Source organism: Pleuronectes platessa, chromosome 14 (assembly GCF_947347685.1).
Source record: "Pleuronectes platessa chromosome 14, fPlePla1.1, whole genome shotgun sequence".
NCBI classification, from domain to species: Eukaryota; Metazoa; Chordata; class Actinopteri; order Pleuronectiformes; family Pleuronectidae; genus Pleuronectes; species Pleuronectes platessa.
Window position 1 is genome coordinate 20323403 of NC_070639.1, and position 20597 is coordinate 20343999.

Consider the following 20597-nt stretch of genomic DNA (forward strand, 5'->3'; position numbering starts at 1 on the left):
CGAACCGTCGAAGAAGAAGAAGAAGCGGTTTCCTGTGCGACGCCTACCTCACTTCCGCTCTGTCGGTGCCCAATGCCCGAGTGAATGTCGGAGAGCAATGGCGGCGTGCCGGGGATCTTCGTCCAAGTGGTTTTTCACCCGGGAGCAGCTGGAAAACACGCCTTCCCGCCGAGGTGGAGTCGAGCCGGACCGGGAGCTCTCTTACCGACAGCAAGCCGCGAATCTGATCCAAGACATGGGCCAGAGACTCAACGTGTATCCCTTGTAAACAAACTTCTCCCCCCCCCCTCCCTCCAGCGGACCGGGGGCAGCCATGGCGCTAAGGGCCGGAGCGGGCCCGTTATCGTTAGGCCAACTTAAAACTGGGCTCCAGGAGAAAGTTTCGACGCCTTTTACAGTCGTGTGTCTTGTTTTTCACGTGTTGTTAGAATCACGTTATACGATAATGTCGTAACTTTGTCTCTCAACGTGGGAATGTACCGGTTAGCTCAGCGCTAACACAGCACGTTAGCTAGCTAGCTGGCGGTGGACGTCTGAGAGGCCGTTAGCCTCTTGCAGCTGTTGCTAACTACTTGTACACTCGAGTGAAACCAGACCAACCTCCTCAGACCCACATAGCTTCTGTTAACAAATAACCAAGTGCTCCATTTAAAAATCTAAGCTAACTCGTGGCTTTTATATACTCTCTTTTCACATTGAGGAAACACACTTGTGGTTAGCATTAAGCTAAGTCATCGGCGGCACCGTGTCTGTGGCTCTGCTGCAAACTTATCTCAGCTCTGACCCTCTCAGCAGTTTAGATAGTGCTGAGTGACTCAGTGATTTGTGTCTTATCTTGATAATGTAGCGTGTAGCTCACAATGTTGCCCACTGAAGTTTGTCACTGTCAACAATTCTCCTTAACTCCCTCTCCAGCTCTCAATTAACAATAAATACAGCCATTGTTTACATGCATAGATTTTATATGCACCACTCGTTCACCAAATTCCATAGAAATGTAAGTATTCTGCTGCATGATCTTCAGCTTAGTATAAAATGTGAGGTTGACTTTGACAGACATATCATCCCTTGCGTACATTGGCTGTAGAATTGATTGTCTCTATGCTTTCACACAGATAATATCTCCCACCACCTTATTCTTGGCTGCTAAAGTTGAGGAGCAACCTCGGAAACTGGAACATGTGATCAAAGTGTCACATGCCTGCCTAAACCCCCAAGAACCGCCTCTAGACACAAAAAGTAACGTAAGTTGGGGGAGCTCTGCAATATTGTACGGTTGAAAGCTGTTTTTCTTCTCTTTTTTTTTTATCCTTTTCCACACGTGTCTTTCAAGTTCTCTCCGTGGTCATGGTTTCCCTGTGTACAGTTAAAAAACTGTCTGTGTTACAATCCCTCGCCCCGCTCTAAGGGCCTTATGTTTTCTCATCTGGCCTGCGGTCGGTGTGTAACACACACCCGCACAGACGAGACGTAAGACTAGCAGTAAAAACAAGCCTCTCTTTATGGAGTCCTGGCCATTTGAAATCAGATGTTAGAGGGAAAGATTAATAGACTCATTACAATTGTGTTGTAATGACTGTCTATCAAACTTCAGGCATACCTCCAGCAAGCTCAAGAGCTGGTGCTTCTTGAATCCATAGTGCTGCAGACCCTGGGTAAGTAGTGGTGACTGGAGTGGATGACTTGAGCGAGAGAGAGCACTTTTGTTTATCATAATCACAATCATCATTGTTTTACCGTTATCAGTAAGGGAGTAGTGCTATTGATCACTGTTGAGTTTATTTGCCGCAGCCTGATAAGTGACATGTTTTATCAGCTACTGTATGGGTATCCTGTCAAATGTGTATTTTCAATAAATCATGTAAAGGTGACATGTCATTTACGTAATTGCTGTCATGAGCTTTGGTTTTGAATTCTTTTTTTATTGATCTCACTTTTTTCGTCAAACCTATTTTTGCTCACTTATTGATTGCATTTGTTTGGATGTAATCCAGAATGAAAGTGCTCACAGTTGAGTTGATTGCACTCTATTCAACCATAAAGTTCCACTGTTCACATTTAACACATAGATACTTACTTGAATCTGAATTGACACCTTATTAAATGATTGCTAGATCCTAAGATGACATGTCACCTCCCAACTGTGCTTGTGTTGAACTCACCTGTCGTGTATTTTGTTCCAGGCTTTGAAATTACTATTGATCACCCACACACTGATGTGGTGAAATGTTCCCAGCTAGTTCGAGGTAGAGGCTTCCTTCTTTGCTCTTTGTGCCCTCTGGTCTTGTTTGTCCCACCTCAGATAAGGGTGGGGAGGGGGGTGAAAACCTTGCAGACTTAATGGTTACATGACCACACACGCCTTGTACTTTTGATGACCTTTTTTAGTTTGTTGTTTGACATGGCACTTAAACAGCACCATTAACTCACACTTGATCAGGCCAATACGAAGATTGAATAGTTTGGGTTAGGGGTCTTTTCCTTTTCGGTTTCTCAGTGAGTTTTGCAGAAATTTAAGAGAAGAAATAGTGTTCATCCAACAGATGCTATTTATAGAAAATCTAATCTTTAAATTAGTGCCTTGAACTTGGTTTCACTGCTTTTACAAATCTTTGATTACATACAATTGACAGCTTGCCAAATGTAATATTTGTAAAATCGTATTCCTAATATTAACATAAAATAATGAGGAAACCAATCAAATCATGCTACCCAGTTATCTTTCAGTTTTTCTAGCATATTCAAATTTGTAAAAATCATCCATCGTTCTGTAAGTTTCCACAATGTTGCAACAGCATTGTTCAGTCTTGGTTTTGGCCTAATCACTTCAATGAAAGTAACTAAAGCCAAACATTCAGTTGCTGTCCTAATGATAGTGGAATGTTATGCCTTGCTGAAATGCTAATCCCTTTTGCCTTTCCCTGTCTTTCTCTTTTTCTCTATGTCTCACAGCAAGCAAGGATCTGGCTCAGACTTCCTATTTCATGGCTACCAACAGGTTGTTATCCTGCCCCTCCTTTGTTGCACTTTGACTGCACACCATAGCTTCCTGTAATGCAGGGTACCTTTTCGGTGTCCAACGGGCCCTACTTGCGCTGGTGGTTATTGGGACGCTTGCCTCTGCCCCTAAGCTTCCCTCCCTCGGTCGCAGGAAGCGGGCAGAATGGCTTGTAGCGTTACCGGCCCCGGTTGCAGTGCGGTGTATTGTACAAGGGACCATGTGTTGGCACAGATGGGTTGAATGCAAGATGTGAAGTGTAGTGGTGCGCTTGAAACCCACTTGTTTGTTCGGTTGCCAAAAAGTGCATAAGTCTAAAAGAGAAAACACTTTGGTAGCCTGAATAGCAGCTAAAGATTTCACGATGTAAACATTTCTCGTAGAGGTTCTTCCGGTAAGTACCACAAATTAATTTTTTTAATTTACCTTTTCATATCCATTTTTTTTTTTAATGTTTTATATCCACAGATATTTTAAAATGTTGCAGAATGTGCTTGTCTAAATCCCTGGTCTAAAACAATTTTCTACATGAAGCATATTTAAAGATGTGACAAGAAAAACGTACATATAAGGTATTTTGCATACATGCACAATACCTTATGTATGTAAGAAATACATAAGGGATCTATTGATACAGATAAAATACATATTTATCATTATTCTAGAGAGGACAAAGGGTTTTTCTTGACATTTCTTTTAGTACAAAATTAGGTTCTTTAAAAAAAAACACAAGTTCATTTGCAACAATATTGAAGAATTGGTTGACAGTATCTGGATGCTGACTGCAAATGGTGTCAGATATTTTGATAGTTGAGTTGGGTTGGGTACATCAACATTTGATTCGTTACCAGTTTCGCTAGCTGGAATTTGATATGGATAACAGTTCATTTTAGACTAGAAAATGTAATTACACCTTCCAGAGGTACATATTGATAGATAGTGTTTGACCAGGTGTCTCATCATGTTAGATGTGTGGTTACGGCCAACTTTACATTTCAGTGTAACTGAACTTGAGACCGTAGCCTGATGCACGCCTTTCCAGAAATGTAGCATAGCTTGCTACACAGATACACTAGCACACAATTATAAATGTTTAGCCTTTCCATAGATTCTGATTAACCTCATCATTTTAATTATTTAACTTGCGGTCTTGCCAATTGATTTTGTTTGGTACCCAACACTACCCAAGACTGAAATCTGTAACCTATTGAAAAATTATTGAGTTAATCAAGGTGACATCCTTAATATATTCGATTTGATTTTGGATCAGTGGAATAATGACATAGTACTCTTTATGACTATTGTAATCCGGCAAACCAGACTCCAGACATTGTTCTTGTCCTGTTGCACAAGGTTACCATCCAGCTTTAGATCAGATTACACTTTATTGTCAGAGTCTCTTCTGGAATTTGTCTTGCGTCCCAAGATGTCCTCTGCCTCACAAAGACAAACCTGTTATCACAACAGAACAAAACAAATTACCAAATCCATTTGAAATGCAGTAATCTGAAGTTGTGGCTGCCCTTACTGTCGAACATGGACTGCGTTTTGCTTGACATTCTTAAATTTAAGACTGCAAACGTGTCTGAAATCTGGAGTAACAACATTTGATCAAAAAAACAACCTTCATGCTAATGTTGATAAACAGATCTCTATCTGGTTCACTAATTTTGACCGTGTCTACCCAATGAGCAAAGAGCTATGACATTTGGAAGGTTTAAACTCTGTGCAGTAGCACCTCATCTGTATTTAGCTTTCAAAACTTGGATGGTAGCCCCTTGTCAATTTGTATTTGTTATATTGGACGTAATATGAATATGTTGTATTTTCTTAATATGAGAAATACTTGCTGATTCCAAATTCCTCTAACTCGATTTAATTTTAATTGTGTTGCACTCTTTTAACAGGGTTTTTAACCATATTTTGTTGTTGTGTTGACTATGATATTGGATGTGGAAAGTCTCCGCAATAAGTGCATAAACTTTAGAATGACTCTAAACCATACAGCACGGCTGTAAAATAGTAGATTTTGATGTGTGGGACTTCTAGATTTATGGCTTTTAACATAGTCTAAAGCCAGACAGACCCACCCAGAAGGGGCTGTAGGAACATCATGTAGGAACACCATGAAGGAACACCATGTGATAGTTGCATCAATGATGCAACTATCACATGTGTGGCCTCAAGTATCAGTGTTTCACAAGGGGTAGACGACACTTATCTAATACACGTGGCCCTTCACTCACTTCCATAACTTTAGTTTTTTATGTCCCAACATTTTAATCAGCAGTTCCTAAACACAAATCATTGTGTCATGGTGCAATTCAGTTATTTTACATTACATGAAGTACTGGGAACTTATTAGATGTCTCCTGTATTGTTGGGAGTTTGACATGACCAAGTTTAATGTATCAAAACAATTAATTTCTGAACTTTTGCAACCAAAGCCACCAGAAAATTAAAGCCGTCTGCTCCCTCTTGTGTTTTTCTCTCTTTTCTCTACATGTTGGACCCGATTTGTGACCTCGCCTGGCCTCAACTAACTCCTATACCCCACCTAACCCACACCTTCACATATGGAATTTATTCACTCCTACACACACGCTACGCTGGCACATTCCTTCACACATTATACAGCCTACACCTCACAACCTTCTGCCTCCAGTACAAGCCCACAGTGATTGCCTGTGTGTGCATCCATCTGGCGTGTAAGTGGTCCAACTGGGAAATCCCAGTTTCCACTGATGGGAAACACTGGTGGGAGTACGTGGACAGCTCTGTGACTCTCGAGCTGCTAGATGGTGAGATTAATGTTATTGCTTTATCTGTATAGACCCTAAACTCACAGTGGTGTGTTATACCTTGCTTCACACCTGTATTTAACATAGTAAGGTTTTTCTATGTACGTGAACCCTGGGAAAAGTCAGATTAAAAATGTTTCAGTGTAAATTAGAGACATTAAATTGTTTAACTTTAGCTGCGGAATATGAACGGTCTGATGTCAACATTCATATCCTTGTAGAGTTGACCCACGAGTTCCTGCAGATTTTGGAGAAGACGCCCAGCCGTTTAAAGAGGATACGCAACTGGAGGGTAGGACATAATTGTGTACATCTAACCTTGCTCTTTAAACCAGCCAAAAATAAAACAGTTTGGCAATGATATATATATTTGCAAGATGCTACATAGGTTATTTGTATCAGTGCCTTTGTTAAAAGTCCTCGTCAGAGGAATTACTTTTAAACTGAAAATCTGAAGAAATATGTCTCTCTTCCCTCTAGGCAACACAAGCTGCCAAAAAGCCCAAGAGTGAGAGCTCCCAGTTGATGGACGGCACTTTTGTTGGGCCTTCCATGCTCCTAGACCAAAGTGATGCCTCACTTGCTGGAAGTTTTTCCATGCCTGAGGGTGCTACCATGTCCCTGGACGCATTGGCCGGCACCTATAATCCTGCTAGCCACAGTGAGTGGCCCCAGGGCAAACAGAGCCAAGCAGGGTACCCTTCCACCTGTATAAAACAGGAACCCATCAGCATCCTCCTCCAAGAGCAAACACTGTCCCTGCAGACCACCTCTTCCTCGTTGCTTCAGCACACACCCATAAACATAAAGACTGAAAAAACAGTGGACTTTAACCTTGTCAAACAGGAACCAAAAGGAGCTGGTGGAGCTGGTAAGCACCATATACCATCTCAGTCTTCATACCCTCCACCTCAGCCATCTCCTGCTCCAAAGCTTTCTCTGGACAAATACAGAGAGAAACTTGCTGCAGAGCAGGCTGTCTCAGGGCAGAAACGCCGGCAGGAGCAGCATGGAGGAGCAATGGATTTTGATGTTAGGGGAGAGATGTCGTCTTCCTCCTCTGCTACCTATGCACCATCATCTGTGAGCCAAGTAGAACATAGAAAACATTCACACCAGACGTCTCATGGTGGCGCTGGCAGCACCACTGCCTCCCCATTGAAAATTAAAGTCCCCTCCTTAACTTCAGGGCAAGAAAAACGTCATCACAGTGAAAAACGGGACAAAGGTCTGCTCAAACTCCGCCTGGCTGTGCCTGGGTCTGGCAGCTCCCAGCTGGATAAAAGTGGACAACTCATCAAAGACGAGCTTAAGATGAAGATAAAAGTTTCCTCATCGGATTGCCACAGCTCATCGGACGAAGGCATCAACAACAGCAAGAGTAAACATTCCAGCCCGCTGGTGAGTAAGGAGAAACATCGTGGAGGGGACCACAGCGTCCATCGCCATCACAAGCACAGTCATCCTCACACGCACAGTGGCAATGGGCGTGGAGGTCCAGAGGGCCCCGGTGGTGGGGCAGGCCTTCTGCGGGGTACTCCGGGACCAATCGGCATGGAGGGCACGACGCTGGCTCCACCTGGTTCCACAATGCGCAAGAGGGCACACCCAGAGGTCGGCCACAACCACCACCCTCCCTCCTCATCCTCCACTTCCTGCTCAAAAGTGAGCAAAATCTCCAAGGGTGGCACTGGTGCTGCAGGTACTTCATCTTTTTCTTCCTCCTTTTTCCCTCCTTGCTCCTCTCCTGTACTGCAGTGTGTCTCATCTGGCTTGCAGCTCTTTGGCTAACCTCCCTCCCTCCCCCCTCCTCTTCCTTATTCTTGTTTCTGCTCCTCCCCCTCCTGTCACACCCAGGTGGGCTGCGGACCTCTCAGCAGTACCCTCCTCCTAGTGAATCGCCACACGAAGTGGGAGAGCAGAGACACTGATCCCACCACTCTGGAGCTATGACCACCACGTGGAGATGGCATGACACCACCCACAATTAAGACTTTATAGACTATGCTTACCTCCTTGTCAAGTGCCCTAGAAAAATAACTATATGATCATGAGACCTTTACTGAAAGGCAAAAAAAGCGTATCTCCATGCAAAGTATTGTTCAAATTCTCAATTCCTGACAGATGACAAAGAAAAAAATGCTTCCTGACTGTCATATTTCTGGGCTGTGAAGCTCGGTCCTGTTTTTCTGTTAGTGTGTGGAGTTGCTGCTTGGTTCTTTTTCCTCTTTAAGTGGGTCTAGGAATGTGCAATGTGTGGGTGTTAGTGGAGGGGAGAGGTTGAGTGTGTTTCCATCTGGAGGAAAGTCCCTCCGTACATTTGAACTCTCCACATTGAGAAACTAAAGTATTGCGAGTACTACAAGTCATTTAATCGAATCACAATTTTGCAGTTGAATGGAGGAAGCCAGTGGCCAATGGGAGATGGGTTCCACTTATGTTTGCTGGCATTCCATTTAGTGCTGTTGATGGATGCTTTTTTTTTAGATGTAAAGTTCATCTCCTCAATTACTTTTGTCTTGATTTCTTTTTATACTTAAGGACTGTGCATATGATTTGCATGTTTCAATCATCAAAGGGATTCAAAAGGAGAGCACTTATTTGCTGTTTACAGGAAGTGGAGATACATGTACATACATTTGTGTATGTTTGAAGAAAAAGAAAAAGCTATACCATGACTACTCAGGTTTGGAGCTGCTTGTAAGTATGTCAAAAATAACTATAGTACCTATAAAGACTTTTATTTTGTTGATCTACAGTTAAGGCATCATCGGATGGATGTTTGCAGAATTCCAGTGGGGTGTTCTTCTCACAGCCGTCCTACAGAGGGCGCTGTGCTGTTCTATCACAGGAAATACCAGTTGCTGTCAGCAACACATGCACATTCAACACCTACTAATCACATCAGAGTGATGGTATTTGTACCAAAATTTATTTTTTTGACCTTTAAGTAGACCTTTAAGCTAGATGCCAAAGGTTTTGCCTCTAAAAGAAAAAAAAGGACAGAAGTAGTTTGCTATTATAGTTTACATAATCCTTTTTATTTTGAAGTGCATCAGACATTATTCCATGACATGAGGCTGTAGCCCCTTAGATGTGAGTGCATACAAGGGATACTTGTATCATTCAATCAGCCATTTACTGTACTTGTTAGGAGAGAAAAAAACAAATCATGGTTCTTTCCATTCCAGAGCAGTGACTGATTTGCCATATGGGAGAAAGCTTGGATCCAAGTATCTGCAATATGGACATGTTTTAGTTTTTTCGTCGCTGACATCCTCATCCAGGTGGTTGAATATATTAAAGCCACGTACCTTTCCGGACATGTCTTTACATCAGTTTTATACCTTGAGCTCTACTCTAAAATCTTGACATGATCCAGTCTCCTCTTGTTTCTGACTCGGTTACTCATTTACTTGTAGAGCGCACGTAAAGACTAACAAGGATAAGGTTGGATTGTTTTCTACCTTCATTAGGGATTTTACAGTCGGGCACACAGAACAACAGTTGTGGACAAATGCGCATATGCCACTCTTAACATCCTTTTTTTTTCATTTCAATTCAGTATTACAAATAAACTTTCAACTTGCTGTTATCCTTACAGTATATAATCTTGTTGTTGCTGTCATTTTATTGCAGATGTGTGTGTATATATATCTCTATGCTGCTATACTCTAAAGATTTGTGAATTTCCACACGAGGACTGGTGCCTGTACAGTAGCTTTAGATAATGAAAGGTTCTTACCACAAGCCCTAAAATCTGATCAGAGGAAAGTTATCAGAGGAGCTAGTAAACACTGTAAATTAATTTTATGGAAATTGGTTTTTAATGCAACAGATCCTTCCGTAATGGTTAGATTCTACAAGAACCTAAATATGCCGGAGACTTGAGTTAAATGTATGGAACGTAAAATTATGGTATTTATTAGATTGGCACATTCATAAGATCACTGCAGAAAACCCAATATCTATAGGTAAATTGTCATCTATTTTCATTTTACAGGTTCTGTCAAGATGCTAAGTGAAATTAATGAATGTGCTTCTTTTTTAGGTCCATTTAAAATTCAGCTTATAAATGTAAAGCCCCATGCGCCCAAACAGAAAGCAGGGATAGGTGACGGGCCCTTCAAGGATCACAACAAAACTTCAAGTGTCCTGATTCTTCAACCTAAACTCCACAAACAACTGTCCCACTGAGCAGTGTTGTGTTTCAGTGTAACTCCATGTTAAGCACAGTGTCCCGCTGGGTGACCACAGCAGTTCTTTTTTGTTTTTTCCCAAGGGTTCACTCCAGTCTCATTTTTGGGGATGAATGGATGCGTCAGGAGCTCGTCTGCAGACGGCCGTAGTCTCTGGTCACTAAAGTTAAGAGACGAGTGAAAATTAGGAAACTTTCTATAGGTAGAAAGTTATGCACTGAAATGTTTCCCCCCAAATTCAATCACATTTCGCAATAAATATTTTAGTTTTACATCAAAATAGAATTTTCAAATATCCAACAACAGAGGACTAATGGTTTCACCTTGTCAAGCTGTTTTTTACGAAATCCTTGGCATTATCCGAGAACCCATCCGGTAAGGAGGGCATCGACCCCCTTTCAGATCCAATGTAGAACAAGGCCGCCATCTTGTCCATGTGTGCCAGTGGTGGTTTCCCTGTGGCCATCTCAAACACTGTGCAGCCGACACTCCAGATATCGGACTTCCTGCCGTATCCCGTATCATTGATAACCTAAGATGGGGAGGAGATCACAAATGTCAAAATGTATTCTAACCTTAGCTACACATTTAAATGCAGTAAATCACTTAAATAGACAGGTTAGCTAATCAAAAAAGATAGACCACATTAAAACAGCCCACCTCTGGTGCCATCCAGTACGGTGTGCCGTGGACGGACTTCAGCAGGTCCACACTACTACTTGCGGTGTGGTTCAGGCAGCTGAGACGTCGTGCACACCCAAAGTCTATGAGCTTGATGACGCCAGTGGGCATCAGCATGACATTGTTTCCCTTTAAGTCGCGATGAACCACCCTGTTCAGGTGGAGGTAGGCCACCCCTTCCAGGATCTGATGGGTGTACAGAGCTAGCACTCGCTCGGGCAGAGGACCAAACCTGAGAACAGCAATGGAGACGATGTGATGAAAGCTTCAGTGATTATTACTTGACATAAATTAAGCTGTCCTGAAACTCAGTGTTTTGACAGATCCTTAGAAAGTGGTAAATTGTACTGATTCAACCGTACCTGTGAAGGATGCTGGAGATGGATCCTCCTGGAACATACTCCATGAAGATAGAAACCATGTGCCGATAAAGACGGGTCCCCAGGAAGCCCACGATGTTGATGTGGCTGAGGGCCTTGAGCAGATCCACTTCCCCCTGCAGGTGGCCGTACTCGCTCTTTGCTGCTTCAGGGTCAGACGTGTCCAGACTGACCTGTTTCACTGCTATCAGCTTGCCCTGGCTGGTCAGGCCACAGTACACCTGGTAAGAAGGCAGCGGAAGTGGCTGGAGTTACTTACGCATCTGGGGCTGCTGCTGTATTGTATGAAATCATAATCCTTAAGGCAATAAAGGAGGTGAGTCATTGTATTAAGCTTCTCTCAGAAGAACTACAAAGTGACTTGACCTTGGATGAGTTGGCAATAATAGGAAATCATTTAAAGGATTTAGCTTGAATGTTATTAACTTTGAATTTTAATTCTGAACTAGACTCGGCCACATCTTGCCATGTTGAATAAAGAGAAAAATAATTCCTGGATCCAGTTAATCATTTAATGGTTTCCTCCTTGAGTCATGCCTGACCCTTCACAACAAATCACCAAATTGGTTTAGTGGTTTTGTGTCATCCTGCTAAAGAAACAGACAAAGTCAAAAGCATACTCACTGTCCCGTAGGCTCCTCGGCCAAGCACCTCACCCTTTGTCCATGTGATGGTGTCATCATCAGCCCCCCCAGAGCCAAGCAACACTGCAAAGTTTGCTGAAATATCCTACAATTCATGAAGGTAGACAAAAACAACAAAGTGAACTGGATAATCAAATAAAAGCAGCCATAAAGAAAAAAGAAGATGATTAAATATGTTTACCTCTGGAAACATGTTTCGTCCTGTTGCATCTTCTCTGACCGACTCTCCTTTGCTGGATTCCAGGTTTTCCAAACCTGGGTCTAAGGAGACATCCCTCTCATCCAGTGAGATTAGCTCCTCAGCCAGACATTGCAGCAGGTCATCAGTAAGCGGGCCGTCCCCGACCTCATCCAGAAACTTCTGGTAAACTGGGGACACGATAGTGTTGCTGCTGCTGCCAGACGATGTCCTAGCAGCAGGGATCTCTTGCATATACATGGACGTATGGTTATCTTTAGCATTAGATGAAGTTGTGGCCATGGTCAGTGTTTTGTCGTCAGGGTTTAAAGTTTCAGTGTCATATCTTGAAAGAGCCTCCACGATGGTAGATAAGATTTGATTTGCAGCCTTTTCTTCAGCACTACTGTGATAAACCTCACCATTATTTGAAAGAACTAACTTTGTGTCTAGTCTAGTGGTTTTGTCTTTCCTCGATGGAGATGTGAGGTGAGGTCTCACCCTGGAGGACGCGAGTCTCGGTTTGCTTTTAGTTGAAATCACCATATTCTCTCCCGGGCTTCTCCTCATTTTACCCTGGGGTTGTTTCAAGGTTCTCTGTTTGACTTTCAGCGACTGCTGCACCTTCCTGGGCGGCGCAGACTGCACTTGTCTCTCCTTGGTTTTTTCACAGGAGCTGGAAACCCTCAGGTTCTCGTAGATGGGACCAGCAAACATCTCATAGATGGCTGGCCCTCCTTCCCCGCTCTGAATCTGCTGAAACATGTCTTTGTAGGTGAGGAAGTCCAGTGCAGATTTCGACCTTGTTGTCCCGGCTGCACTGAGTCTCTTCTGCTGCCTTGTGCTCTTCAGCTCCCGCCCCGGTGGTGGAGCTCTGCTGATGTTTGACTTGTCCGGATTTGCTCTTCTGCTCTGTGGGTGATCAACAACCTTCTTTCGTGGCGATGGGGTGTCAGAGCAACGATGGGAACCTTTCACAGGGTTTGGCTTTGATTTGACTTTGACTGAGGCCTCTCCGCTAACTATTAGCTCGGGGCTTTTCCTGGTTTTATCCTTGACTTGTGTGGAGGGGCACTTCAGATTAGTTTTGGATTTGTTCCGACTAATGATACTTCGTTCTTTATGTGTTCGAAGATTGAAGAACTGGGTTGTTTGATGATTTGCTCTTTGTTCGATGGTCATGCTGGTTGTTGTCTCTTTGCTCTGGGCAGGGTTTAAGACTTTCACCATCTTCTTATCTGTCTTGGAATGAAACACTGGACTGTTTACTCCTGCTGTAAAGAGCTGCATCTCCCCCACAGCAGAGCTGATATTCAAATCTATCAGCTCAGCATGACAGAGGATTTGATGACCTACCTGGGTTTCTTCATCAGAGGAATCCTTCATTGTCACTTCTGTCTTTTGTACATGCCGATGTTCTTTTCTGTGATTCCCTCCAGAGCCTGCAGCAGCATCACCCAGGGCATCATTTATATCAAATAAAATTTCACGGGTAATGTCACCTTCAGGGTCTGAAGTGTAGCCTGCATGGTTCTTCCCAGTGTCACTTTGTGTTGCATAGTTAGATTTTGTAAAGCTATGATTGTAGACATGCTCCTTTGCATAAATCATATTTATTTTGCCTTCACAATAAGAGTTTGTTGTTCTTTCAGTGCTGAGATCTCCTTCACGGTGGATAGGGTCCCCATCCATGTTCTGTGTTGATCTGTGGATCAGTGGAATCTGACTGATTCTGGACTGAACTTTAAAATGCCGCCTGGTCTCCTCAACCAAATCCGTGGGGATCCCATCCTTCGAAAGCTGCAACACCGTGTCTCCATCAAACTTCAGATGGCTCCCCTCTGAAGATCTCTCCTGAGTATCCCTCTCCTCATCCTCCAGATCAATAGAACTGCTGCTGGACCCGCTCTCCTCACTGCCAGCGCGTGGGCTGCCCCGGAACAGCCGCTCTCTCCTCAGCCAGGCCCTGGAGCAAAGGGGGCTCCGGCTGATGGGCTTCAGGGGAACACGAGGCTTCAGTGCTGGCAGAGCTGCACCGTCCCTGGGTCTGCTGCTCAGCGGAGCCAACAGCTTCGGTGTTCGAGGGTTCAGAGCCGGAAAGGGACCCTGTGGGAAATGAGAAAACTTATGATTATGGGATGGCAAGGTAGACAAATTATCGTATTGCAAATATGGCAAACAAATGCTTGAAGCATATATGAAGATCTATTTTAGTTAAACTCACCTTTTGTTCATGAATAGTATCTTGAGAACCAAGTCCTGAAAATGGATTCATAAAAATAAAATTAATTTAAACATGCAAACACTAAATACTTTGGGGTTTCTGGGTTTAAATACATTATTTTACCAGTCAGTTGTCAAACCAAAAAGTTTTTATTCATACATCATATGTTTCATTATTAATATTTATAACATTTAAGATGGCAGAAACATATAACTCCTCCTCTGATCATTTGCTCCAGTAGTAATACTGCTTTAGCCACTCGAGGTGTATATATACATACGGGTCTGGATGTGGGCCCTGGCCTGCATCATAGTGTTGGAGCACAGTAGTGGTTCCATGAGGCTGGGGGCCGATCGGCTGAGCTGGCTGGGCTCAGCCACCGACAGCTGGCCGGGGGAGGATGGGTAAGCAGCTACTACCACACTCCTGGTCCTCTGCCTGTGAGGGAAAGTATCAGATGTATTTTGTTTTCTGAGCACAGAAAAGTGAAATATTAATTTCACTTCAAAACAGCACATAATACATATGATAGAGCTGTTTATAAACAGTGTTGATCAAATGTTAATAGCATGGATCATTATTTTTCACTTCCAGCCACAATACTTCAAGGTAATGAAAGGAGTGCATGCTGGGAGCTACACCAGAGGAAAATGTGTGCACAGGGAGTTAACGTTTAACTAAACCTTTAACCTCTCAACCTGAAATCCTTACTTAGGTCCACACAGAATGTGCTATGTGCCGCTATGTCAGTGTGGAGCTTAGATCAGGAAACAGAAATCTGTGTCACCTGAGGCTGGCAGTATTTTCCACTGCTCTACTCTTCTGTTCTGTGACTGTGACAAACACAGCAATGACCTGGCTGTCTGCTATTGATTGGTCTTCTTTAATGAATACCAGAGCATAGTGAGTCTAGCTACCTGGGTGTAGGGGGGGCTGGGATGCAGGGAGTCCTGGTTCTCATCAAACCACACGAGGCAGCAGGATCCACGTGGCTCCAGCGCCTGAAGCTGTTGTCCAGGCTTGGCAGAGACAAACCTCTGCTGAGGAGAAGAGAGGAAAACACAGGAGCGTTAAATGGATACTCTTGTCATAGAGATGCAGATCAGTTTGTGTGTGTGTGTGGGGGGGGGGAGTGAACTTTGAAAGTCTCGTTTATAATATCGTTAAAAAAAAAATGCCCCTGAGGTTTGTTTTCTTATGCTGAACTGAGCCAAATCCCAAAATCCAAATTTTCCTCATCTCTCTTGATCACTGAAAGTTGTTGCTGTGAAATGAGAGAGCGGCTCAAATACCTTTATTCTTCCTTGAGAGCTTGGACCTGTTTCAGTGGTGAGATCTCCTCATGCCAGACAATGGACTGATTCACAAAAGCCCCCCCACCCAACCTGTTCGGGTAGAACAGGTTGTCCCCTGGACACGCCGACAGGTGCCTGCGTACAGGTCTGAGAGTGAAACCGGAGAGGACACTGTCCTACTGTTGGTGCCGGTTGTTGACTATAGATTGGGAAGAGCGTACTATGTATACAAGAGACTGCAAGTGTGTCTGTGTGTGTGTGTGTGTGTGTGTGTGTGTGTGTGTGTGTGTTGGGTAGGAGGGGGCGTTAACTGTTCACGCATAAAATGTTTGTGTTTGTTTGTGTTTACGTATAAACAGATGTGGATGTGTTAGCACTGTTTATCCAATCAGCTCAGTATCATTCGCATTCGTAAATAGTTTTCCTCGCAGCTTATATGCATTTAAGTGTTCGTTGTGTGTGTACGTGTGTGTGTGTTTGTGTGTGTGTGTGTGTGTGAGATAGAGATTCTGACCCACCTGCCTCCTTTCCCTGCATCCTGATAGGCTTGCCTGATGTCTCTCAGCGTGTCCATGGCGTTTTGGAAACACAGGGGGATCCCCTTATCTGCTCCAGACAAAAACAGAGCAACACAGTCACACCCACCGATCCTGAGTCCATCATCTCATGTTAACACACATTAATATCCAACTCTATTACGTTTATACCACGTGTCTGTCCTGAGAGACACCTCTTCCAAAACCTCTGAGTTAGTATACAGTTTTTCTAGACAACCACTCGCATGACAGCAAACTTATGTCCAATCTTTCAAGTAAACCAGCGACGAATTAGAAATAGATGGTAAACCTAGAGAAAACTATGACATTAACTGTTTCTGAGCCCCTCCGTCCCCTCGGCCTCCATTTCCAGCCCCCGCTTTAAGACTTATTGAAAGAGTTCCTGTCTGATCGCCCCTTCATTCTGTCTTTGCTCCCTGTAGTCACATGTCTATCCTCCCAGTAACCCTGTCTGTCTCTGCCAGTGGGTGTTGTATCCTCTCTGTGTCGCAGCCATGCTCCTGTGGCTGAGGTGAAACACAGACGAGCTCAGCTGAGAGGTCGTATTGTGTGTGTGAGAGACCCCTCCCACCCCGTCACGCCCCCCCCCCCCCCCCCCCCCTCGCTGCCCTCCGCTCAGGAGGCGATGGCCTGTCTGGAATGATGCTGACCATCAAGAGGCAACAAACAGTTAAAGATGTTATCTTTTTCTAGTAGAAAGCTAAGATCTATGACACACCCCCATCACTTGGTTGTGTTTTCTCCTCAGCTCTTCCATCCTCTTGTAATAAAAATCACAATCTATCTGCTTTAAAAAGCCCCCAAAGACCAATCGAATGAATTCCAGTTCCACATATTAATAGCTAACACCAGAGAAACCATTAAAACTCCCAGGAGTCAATGGAGGAGTTCTCACCTTGGCTGAGATCTTTATGATTGTCAGACGGAGGAGGGCACCCTGGAGACTCCAGAACTTCCTGGGAAGAACAAAGGTAGGCAATTTGTTAATTATACGTGTCTCAGTCTTAAAACACTGAAGCTGAAGTGCTGCAGACGTTCTGATGCAAACTGATGAGATAACAAGTTGACAAATAATCTAGAAACCTGTAGCTGTCACCGAGGTGTAGAGGTGAAATGTGATATACCCTCAGCTCTAAGCCCTTGTTTTGCAGACTATTGGGCCTTGGCAAAGTTATACGCTCTACTGAGTGTGAGTCTTTCGATTTATTCTATGTAAACCTTTTGATATTAAAGTTCATGTTTAGTAGTTTTACTTCTGTGCATAGACGTCAGTGTGACTCTGAGATCTGTATTGTGTCTCTTCCCTGTAAACCACCTGCTCTTCCCTCCCTGCTCACCAGCTGCCCTGCTCCTTTCGTCCTTCTATCAGTAAAGTGTCAGCCACACACAGCACCCCTCCTCCACACACACACACACACACACACACACACACACACACACACACTCTCCTCTCATTTATCTATACAGCCAATTACTGCTTCCATATATTTGTATTTTGGGAGACCACTCACTGCCCGTTTACCCTTGGTGTGTGTGAACTTTGGCCACAACCTTCCTCAAACACACACACACACACACACTTCAAGACAACACACACATGTTTATCAGGTTCTGTGAGGGCTATAGTGCAGCTTGGTCTGTGGGTGTGTTTTACAAGAAAAAAAGAATCCCAAGTACACAATTGTGTTCAGTAGTCAAATTAAAGTGGATTAAATTGTGTATTTAATGTGTGAATGACCCCAAAATACAAAAACATATATCATCACACATCTCTCCCACAACTCAGAACCAGAATGTCATGATATCTTGACCTTGTGGTGACGGTGGTTTGTCATGTATCACTCACCCCGGCCTGGCTGTACAGTGGACCGGGCAGCTGAAGGGTGTGTGTCGGTGTGGGGGAGGCTGCTGTCGATGGAGGAGGATGAAGACTCTCGATGTCCAGCTCTATGTCCGAACCCTCAAACTCTGAGTCTAGATCCTGGTACGAGGATTCGTCAGAGGACAACGGTGACCCGGGGGCAGCATCTGAAGGAGAGTAGAAATGATTTTTACAAAACAATCCGGCTTCTATAGACACCAGGTGAAGGATAAATCACATCAGTCGCTCCCTGGTGAGACGATCTGGGTCCACCCCCCTGCACCTTGGCCTGTTTACACAAGACGAGGGGTTAGAAGCTGTATACAGAAAGTTTCAAAACAACTTCTCTTACCTTTAAACCTTTTTCCTCATCTATTTTTTCCAGCCTCTGTTTCTCTATCGCCATTCGTAATGCAAACGGATTTACACTCATGACAGCTCTTAGCAGCAGGGTCTCTCTCCCTCTCTCGCTCTCTCACACACAAACACACACACACACACACACACAAACAAACCTTTCTTACACCCTCCCCACGTAAGTTAAGGCCATGAGTGCAACTGAAGAGGTTTTACTCTGAATAACAGGATTGTGAATGAACAACCTGGTATGCTGTTTGTGTGTGTGTGTGTGTGTGTGTGTATGTGAGAGAGAGAGAGAGAGAGAAAGAAAGTGTGTGTTCTTGCACATGAACAGGAGGATAAGGAGGATATATTTAGAGCAGCACACACAAGCATACTTGGCTTTAAACACGCAGACAAATAAGTAACCGGTCAGTGAATCAGTAATGAAAGGGAAGTGAATTCAGGAATTGGGTATTTTCTTTCTATTTTACATTTAAAAAAAGGATGTTTTCAACAATCTTACCAATATTTCATGGATCTTGATTTAAAAATCAGGCAATTTAGGCAACTGAAATATATGAGTGTTTTAAATTTGGTGAAGTTTGATTGATTTCTAGATGATGGTTGGTTCTTGCTGGAGATCTGTGTTCTTACTGGGATCCACCTGGTTTGTTATATGTTTTCAGATTACATGTTTGTTTGTATATAGGCGAAAGAGGGTGCGTGGCTCCGTCGTTTTTCAACAAACCCTTTTGTTGACTGTGTAATTCTAATCAGATTATGATAATTATCAAACATGACAATGAACAAACAGGGGGTATAATCCTGTTTAAAGCCGATCACATGCACCGTTGGAATTTAGGTCAGAATTTTCCCACATCTTTAAAGCTGTGTCAAAAGATTTATTCATTAGTTTGGCACCCAAAAAAAAAACGTCTCTCAAATAAAACTGTATTTTTTACATTTATCTCAGTATGAAAAACCTTTGTGTATACATTAAGTAGACTTCCAGCAACACCAGCATTCATCAGAGGTCATGTTATTGTTTGAAGGTCGGTGGTTTGATCCCTGGCACCACAGTACACATGACGCCTTAAATCGCTCCTGATGATGTAACACGGCTGTGTGAGTTAGTGTAGTGCTGTGTGTAGAACAGCTTGGTATAGGTGACTGTGGCTCCTAGTGGAAAAATAACTTTTGAGGAGTCGCTAAGTCTGGATAAAGCCGTCCATTGACCATTGATCTGCTCCACTGTGTTGACCAGCTAGCTGCTAAATGTGTCCTTCTACTATTAGACACCTCCTCATCCTAATAAGGACAGATTCACATCATATTAGGTATAGGTTATGATTATGATAAGTTTATATTGGGATTGAATGAGATCAGTTTGAATATGATAGTTTTAAGATAAGGTTTGGTTTAAGTTAAGGTCAGAGGTTAGGTACGGGTTAGGCAAGTAGTAGTTTGGTAAAAGTTAGACTATGTCTCCAATATAATGTCCTCTGGAGGGATGCTGACTCGACTCTGTGTGTGTGTGTGTGTGTGTGTGTGTGTGTATGTGTGTGTGTGTGTGTGTGTGTGTGTGTTTGTGTGTGTGTGTTTGTGTTGTTTGGATATTACTTATGTTCTGGGAAGTGCAGACATGTTCTAAGGTTAGGTTTAGGTTAAGGTTAGCTGTAGGTTATGGTCGGTGTTAGTATCCAGGAAACCAATGTATGTCAATGTTTTGTCCTCTGAAATCCCAGAGACACAACTATGTGTCTGTGTGTCTGTGTGTGTGTGTGTGTGTGTGTGTGTGTGTGTGTGTGTGTGTGTGTGTGTGTGTGTGTGTGTGTGTGTGTGTGTGTGTGTGTGTGTGTGTGTGTGTGTGTTTGTGTGTGTGTGTGTGTGTGTGTTTCTTGTACCCATGAGTCACTAAGCTGTATTCAACCCCTGAGTAATGTTTGAATCCTTTTTGTATGAATATGATTGGTGGATTCAAATAAATTATTTAAATGTGTGTGTGTGTGTGTGTGTACCTGTGTGTGTGTGTGTACCTGTGTGACGCAGGCTCTCAACCATCATATGAATGATCTCCTCCTTCAGGGGGCTGTGGATGCTGGCAGCGTAGTGGAGTGCAGAGCAGCCACTCTGGTCTCTTACCTGCAGATCACTGAACAACGAGTTCGAAGACAGATATGGATTTGGGAATACGAGGAATGAAAACATTGGTTATGTGACTAAAGTGTGTATTTGCTTGTGTGTATGTATCCCACATGTCAATTCACACAGCGATGGGTGTTTCCTTACGCTGAACGTCCCAGCAGCCTCCTCACCACCTCCACAGGTCTGTGGTCCCAAGGCAGCAGCTTCTCCATGCTCTGAAATAAGTCAATGTCCCGGACAGCGAGCATCACCGCCGTCACACTGTCCCTGTTTGGAACGTCCACATCCAAAC

At 43.5% G+C, this 20597-nt stretch overlaps 2 protein-coding genes and 1 long non-coding RNA gene across 8 annotated transcripts; 1 reads left to right on the plus strand and 2 right to left on the minus strand.

Annotated features, from left to right (window-relative positions):
* The first annotated feature begins 62 nt into the window (after positions 1–62).
* ccnt2a (cyclin T2a) lies at positions 63–9410 on the plus strand. Of its 3 annotated transcripts, XM_053439260.1 has the most exons (10): positions 63–255; positions 916–997; positions 1116–1244; positions 1595–1655; positions 2184–2246; positions 2953–2998; positions 5636–5799; positions 6021–6091; positions 6280–7501; positions 7657–9410. In XM_053439260.1, exons 1-10 carry the CDS (start codon positions 98–100, stop codon positions 7728–7730), a joined length of 2070 nt encoding a protein of 689 aa, XP_053295235.1. In that variant the 5' UTR covers positions 63–97; the 3' UTR covers positions 7731–9410. The 3 variants fall into 3 exon arrangements, with proteins under 3 accessions (XP_053295235.1, XP_053295234.1, XP_053295236.1); XM_053439259.1 differs by having other exon boundaries at positions 6280–9410; XM_053439261.1 differs by lacking the exon at positions 2184–2246 and having other exon boundaries at positions 6280–9410.
* On the minus strand, positions 8819–15202 carry map3k19 (mitogen-activated protein kinase kinase kinase 19). Of its 2 annotated transcripts, XM_053439258.1 has the most exons (10): positions 15023–15202; positions 14386–14543; positions 14106–14140; positions 13238–13987; positions 11885–13123; positions 11684–11788; positions 11042–11280; positions 10659–10911; positions 10322–10530; positions 8819–10158 (listed from the first exon to the last, which is right to left on the minus strand). In XM_053439258.1, the coding sequence occupies exons 1-10, from the start codon at positions 15064–15066 to the stop codon at positions 10026–10028; spliced, it is 3165 nt and encodes a 1054-aa protein (XP_053295233.1). In that variant the 5' UTR covers positions 15067–15202; the 3' UTR covers positions 8819–10025. The 2 variants fall into 2 exon arrangements, with proteins under 2 accessions (XP_053295233.1, XP_053295232.1); XM_053439257.1 differs by having other exon boundaries at positions 11885–13987; positions 15023–15200.
* A 61-nt stretch (positions 15203–15263) lies between these two features.
* Positions 15264–18479, minus strand: LOC128455590 (uncharacterized). Of its 3 annotated transcripts, none has more exons than XR_008341746.1 (4): positions 18171–18479; positions 17804–17985; positions 16853–16913; positions 15264–16006 (listed from the first exon to the last, which is right to left on the minus strand). It is a non-coding gene; the product is annotated as an uncharacterized LOC128455590 (long non-coding RNA). The 3 variants fall into 3 exon arrangements; XR_008341744.1 differs by lacking the exon at positions 18171–18479 and having other exon boundaries at positions 15264–15599; positions 15919–16006; positions 17804–18080; XR_008341743.1 differs by lacking the exon at positions 18171–18479 and having other exon boundaries at positions 17804–18080.
* Between the last annotated feature and the right edge of the window lie 2118 nt (positions 18480–20597).

What these genes read in the sequence shown, in the direction of transcription:
- ccnt2a (XM_053439259.1), top strand. Translation starts at nt 98, where the DNA reads ATGGCGGCGTGCCGGGGATCTTCGTCCAAGTGGTTTTTCACCCGGGAG. An exon ending in CTCTAGACACAAAAAGTAAC is followed by an intron (nt 1,245 to 1,594) that starts GTAAGTTGGGGG and finishes ATCAAACTTCAG; the next exon opens with GCATACCTCCAGCAAGCTCA. An exon ending in CATAGTGCTGCAGACCCTGG is followed by an intron (nt 1,656 to 2,183) that starts GTAAGTAGTGGT and finishes ATTTTGTTCCAG; the next exon opens with GCTTTGAAATTACTATTGAT.
- map3k19 (XM_053439257.1), bottom strand. Translation starts at nt 15,066, where the DNA reads ATGAGAACCAGGACTCCCTGCATCCCAGCCCCCCCTACACCCAG. An exon ending in CAGGGCCCACATCCAGACCC is followed by an intron (nt 14,141 to 14,385) that starts GTATGTATATAT and finishes ATCCATTTTCAG; the next exon opens with GACTTGGTTCTCAAGATACT. An exon ending in GCCGAGGAGCCTACGGGACA is followed by an intron (nt 11,281 to 11,683) that starts GTGAGTATGCTT and finishes CCTTCTTACCAG; the next exon opens with GTGTACTGTGGCCTGACCAG.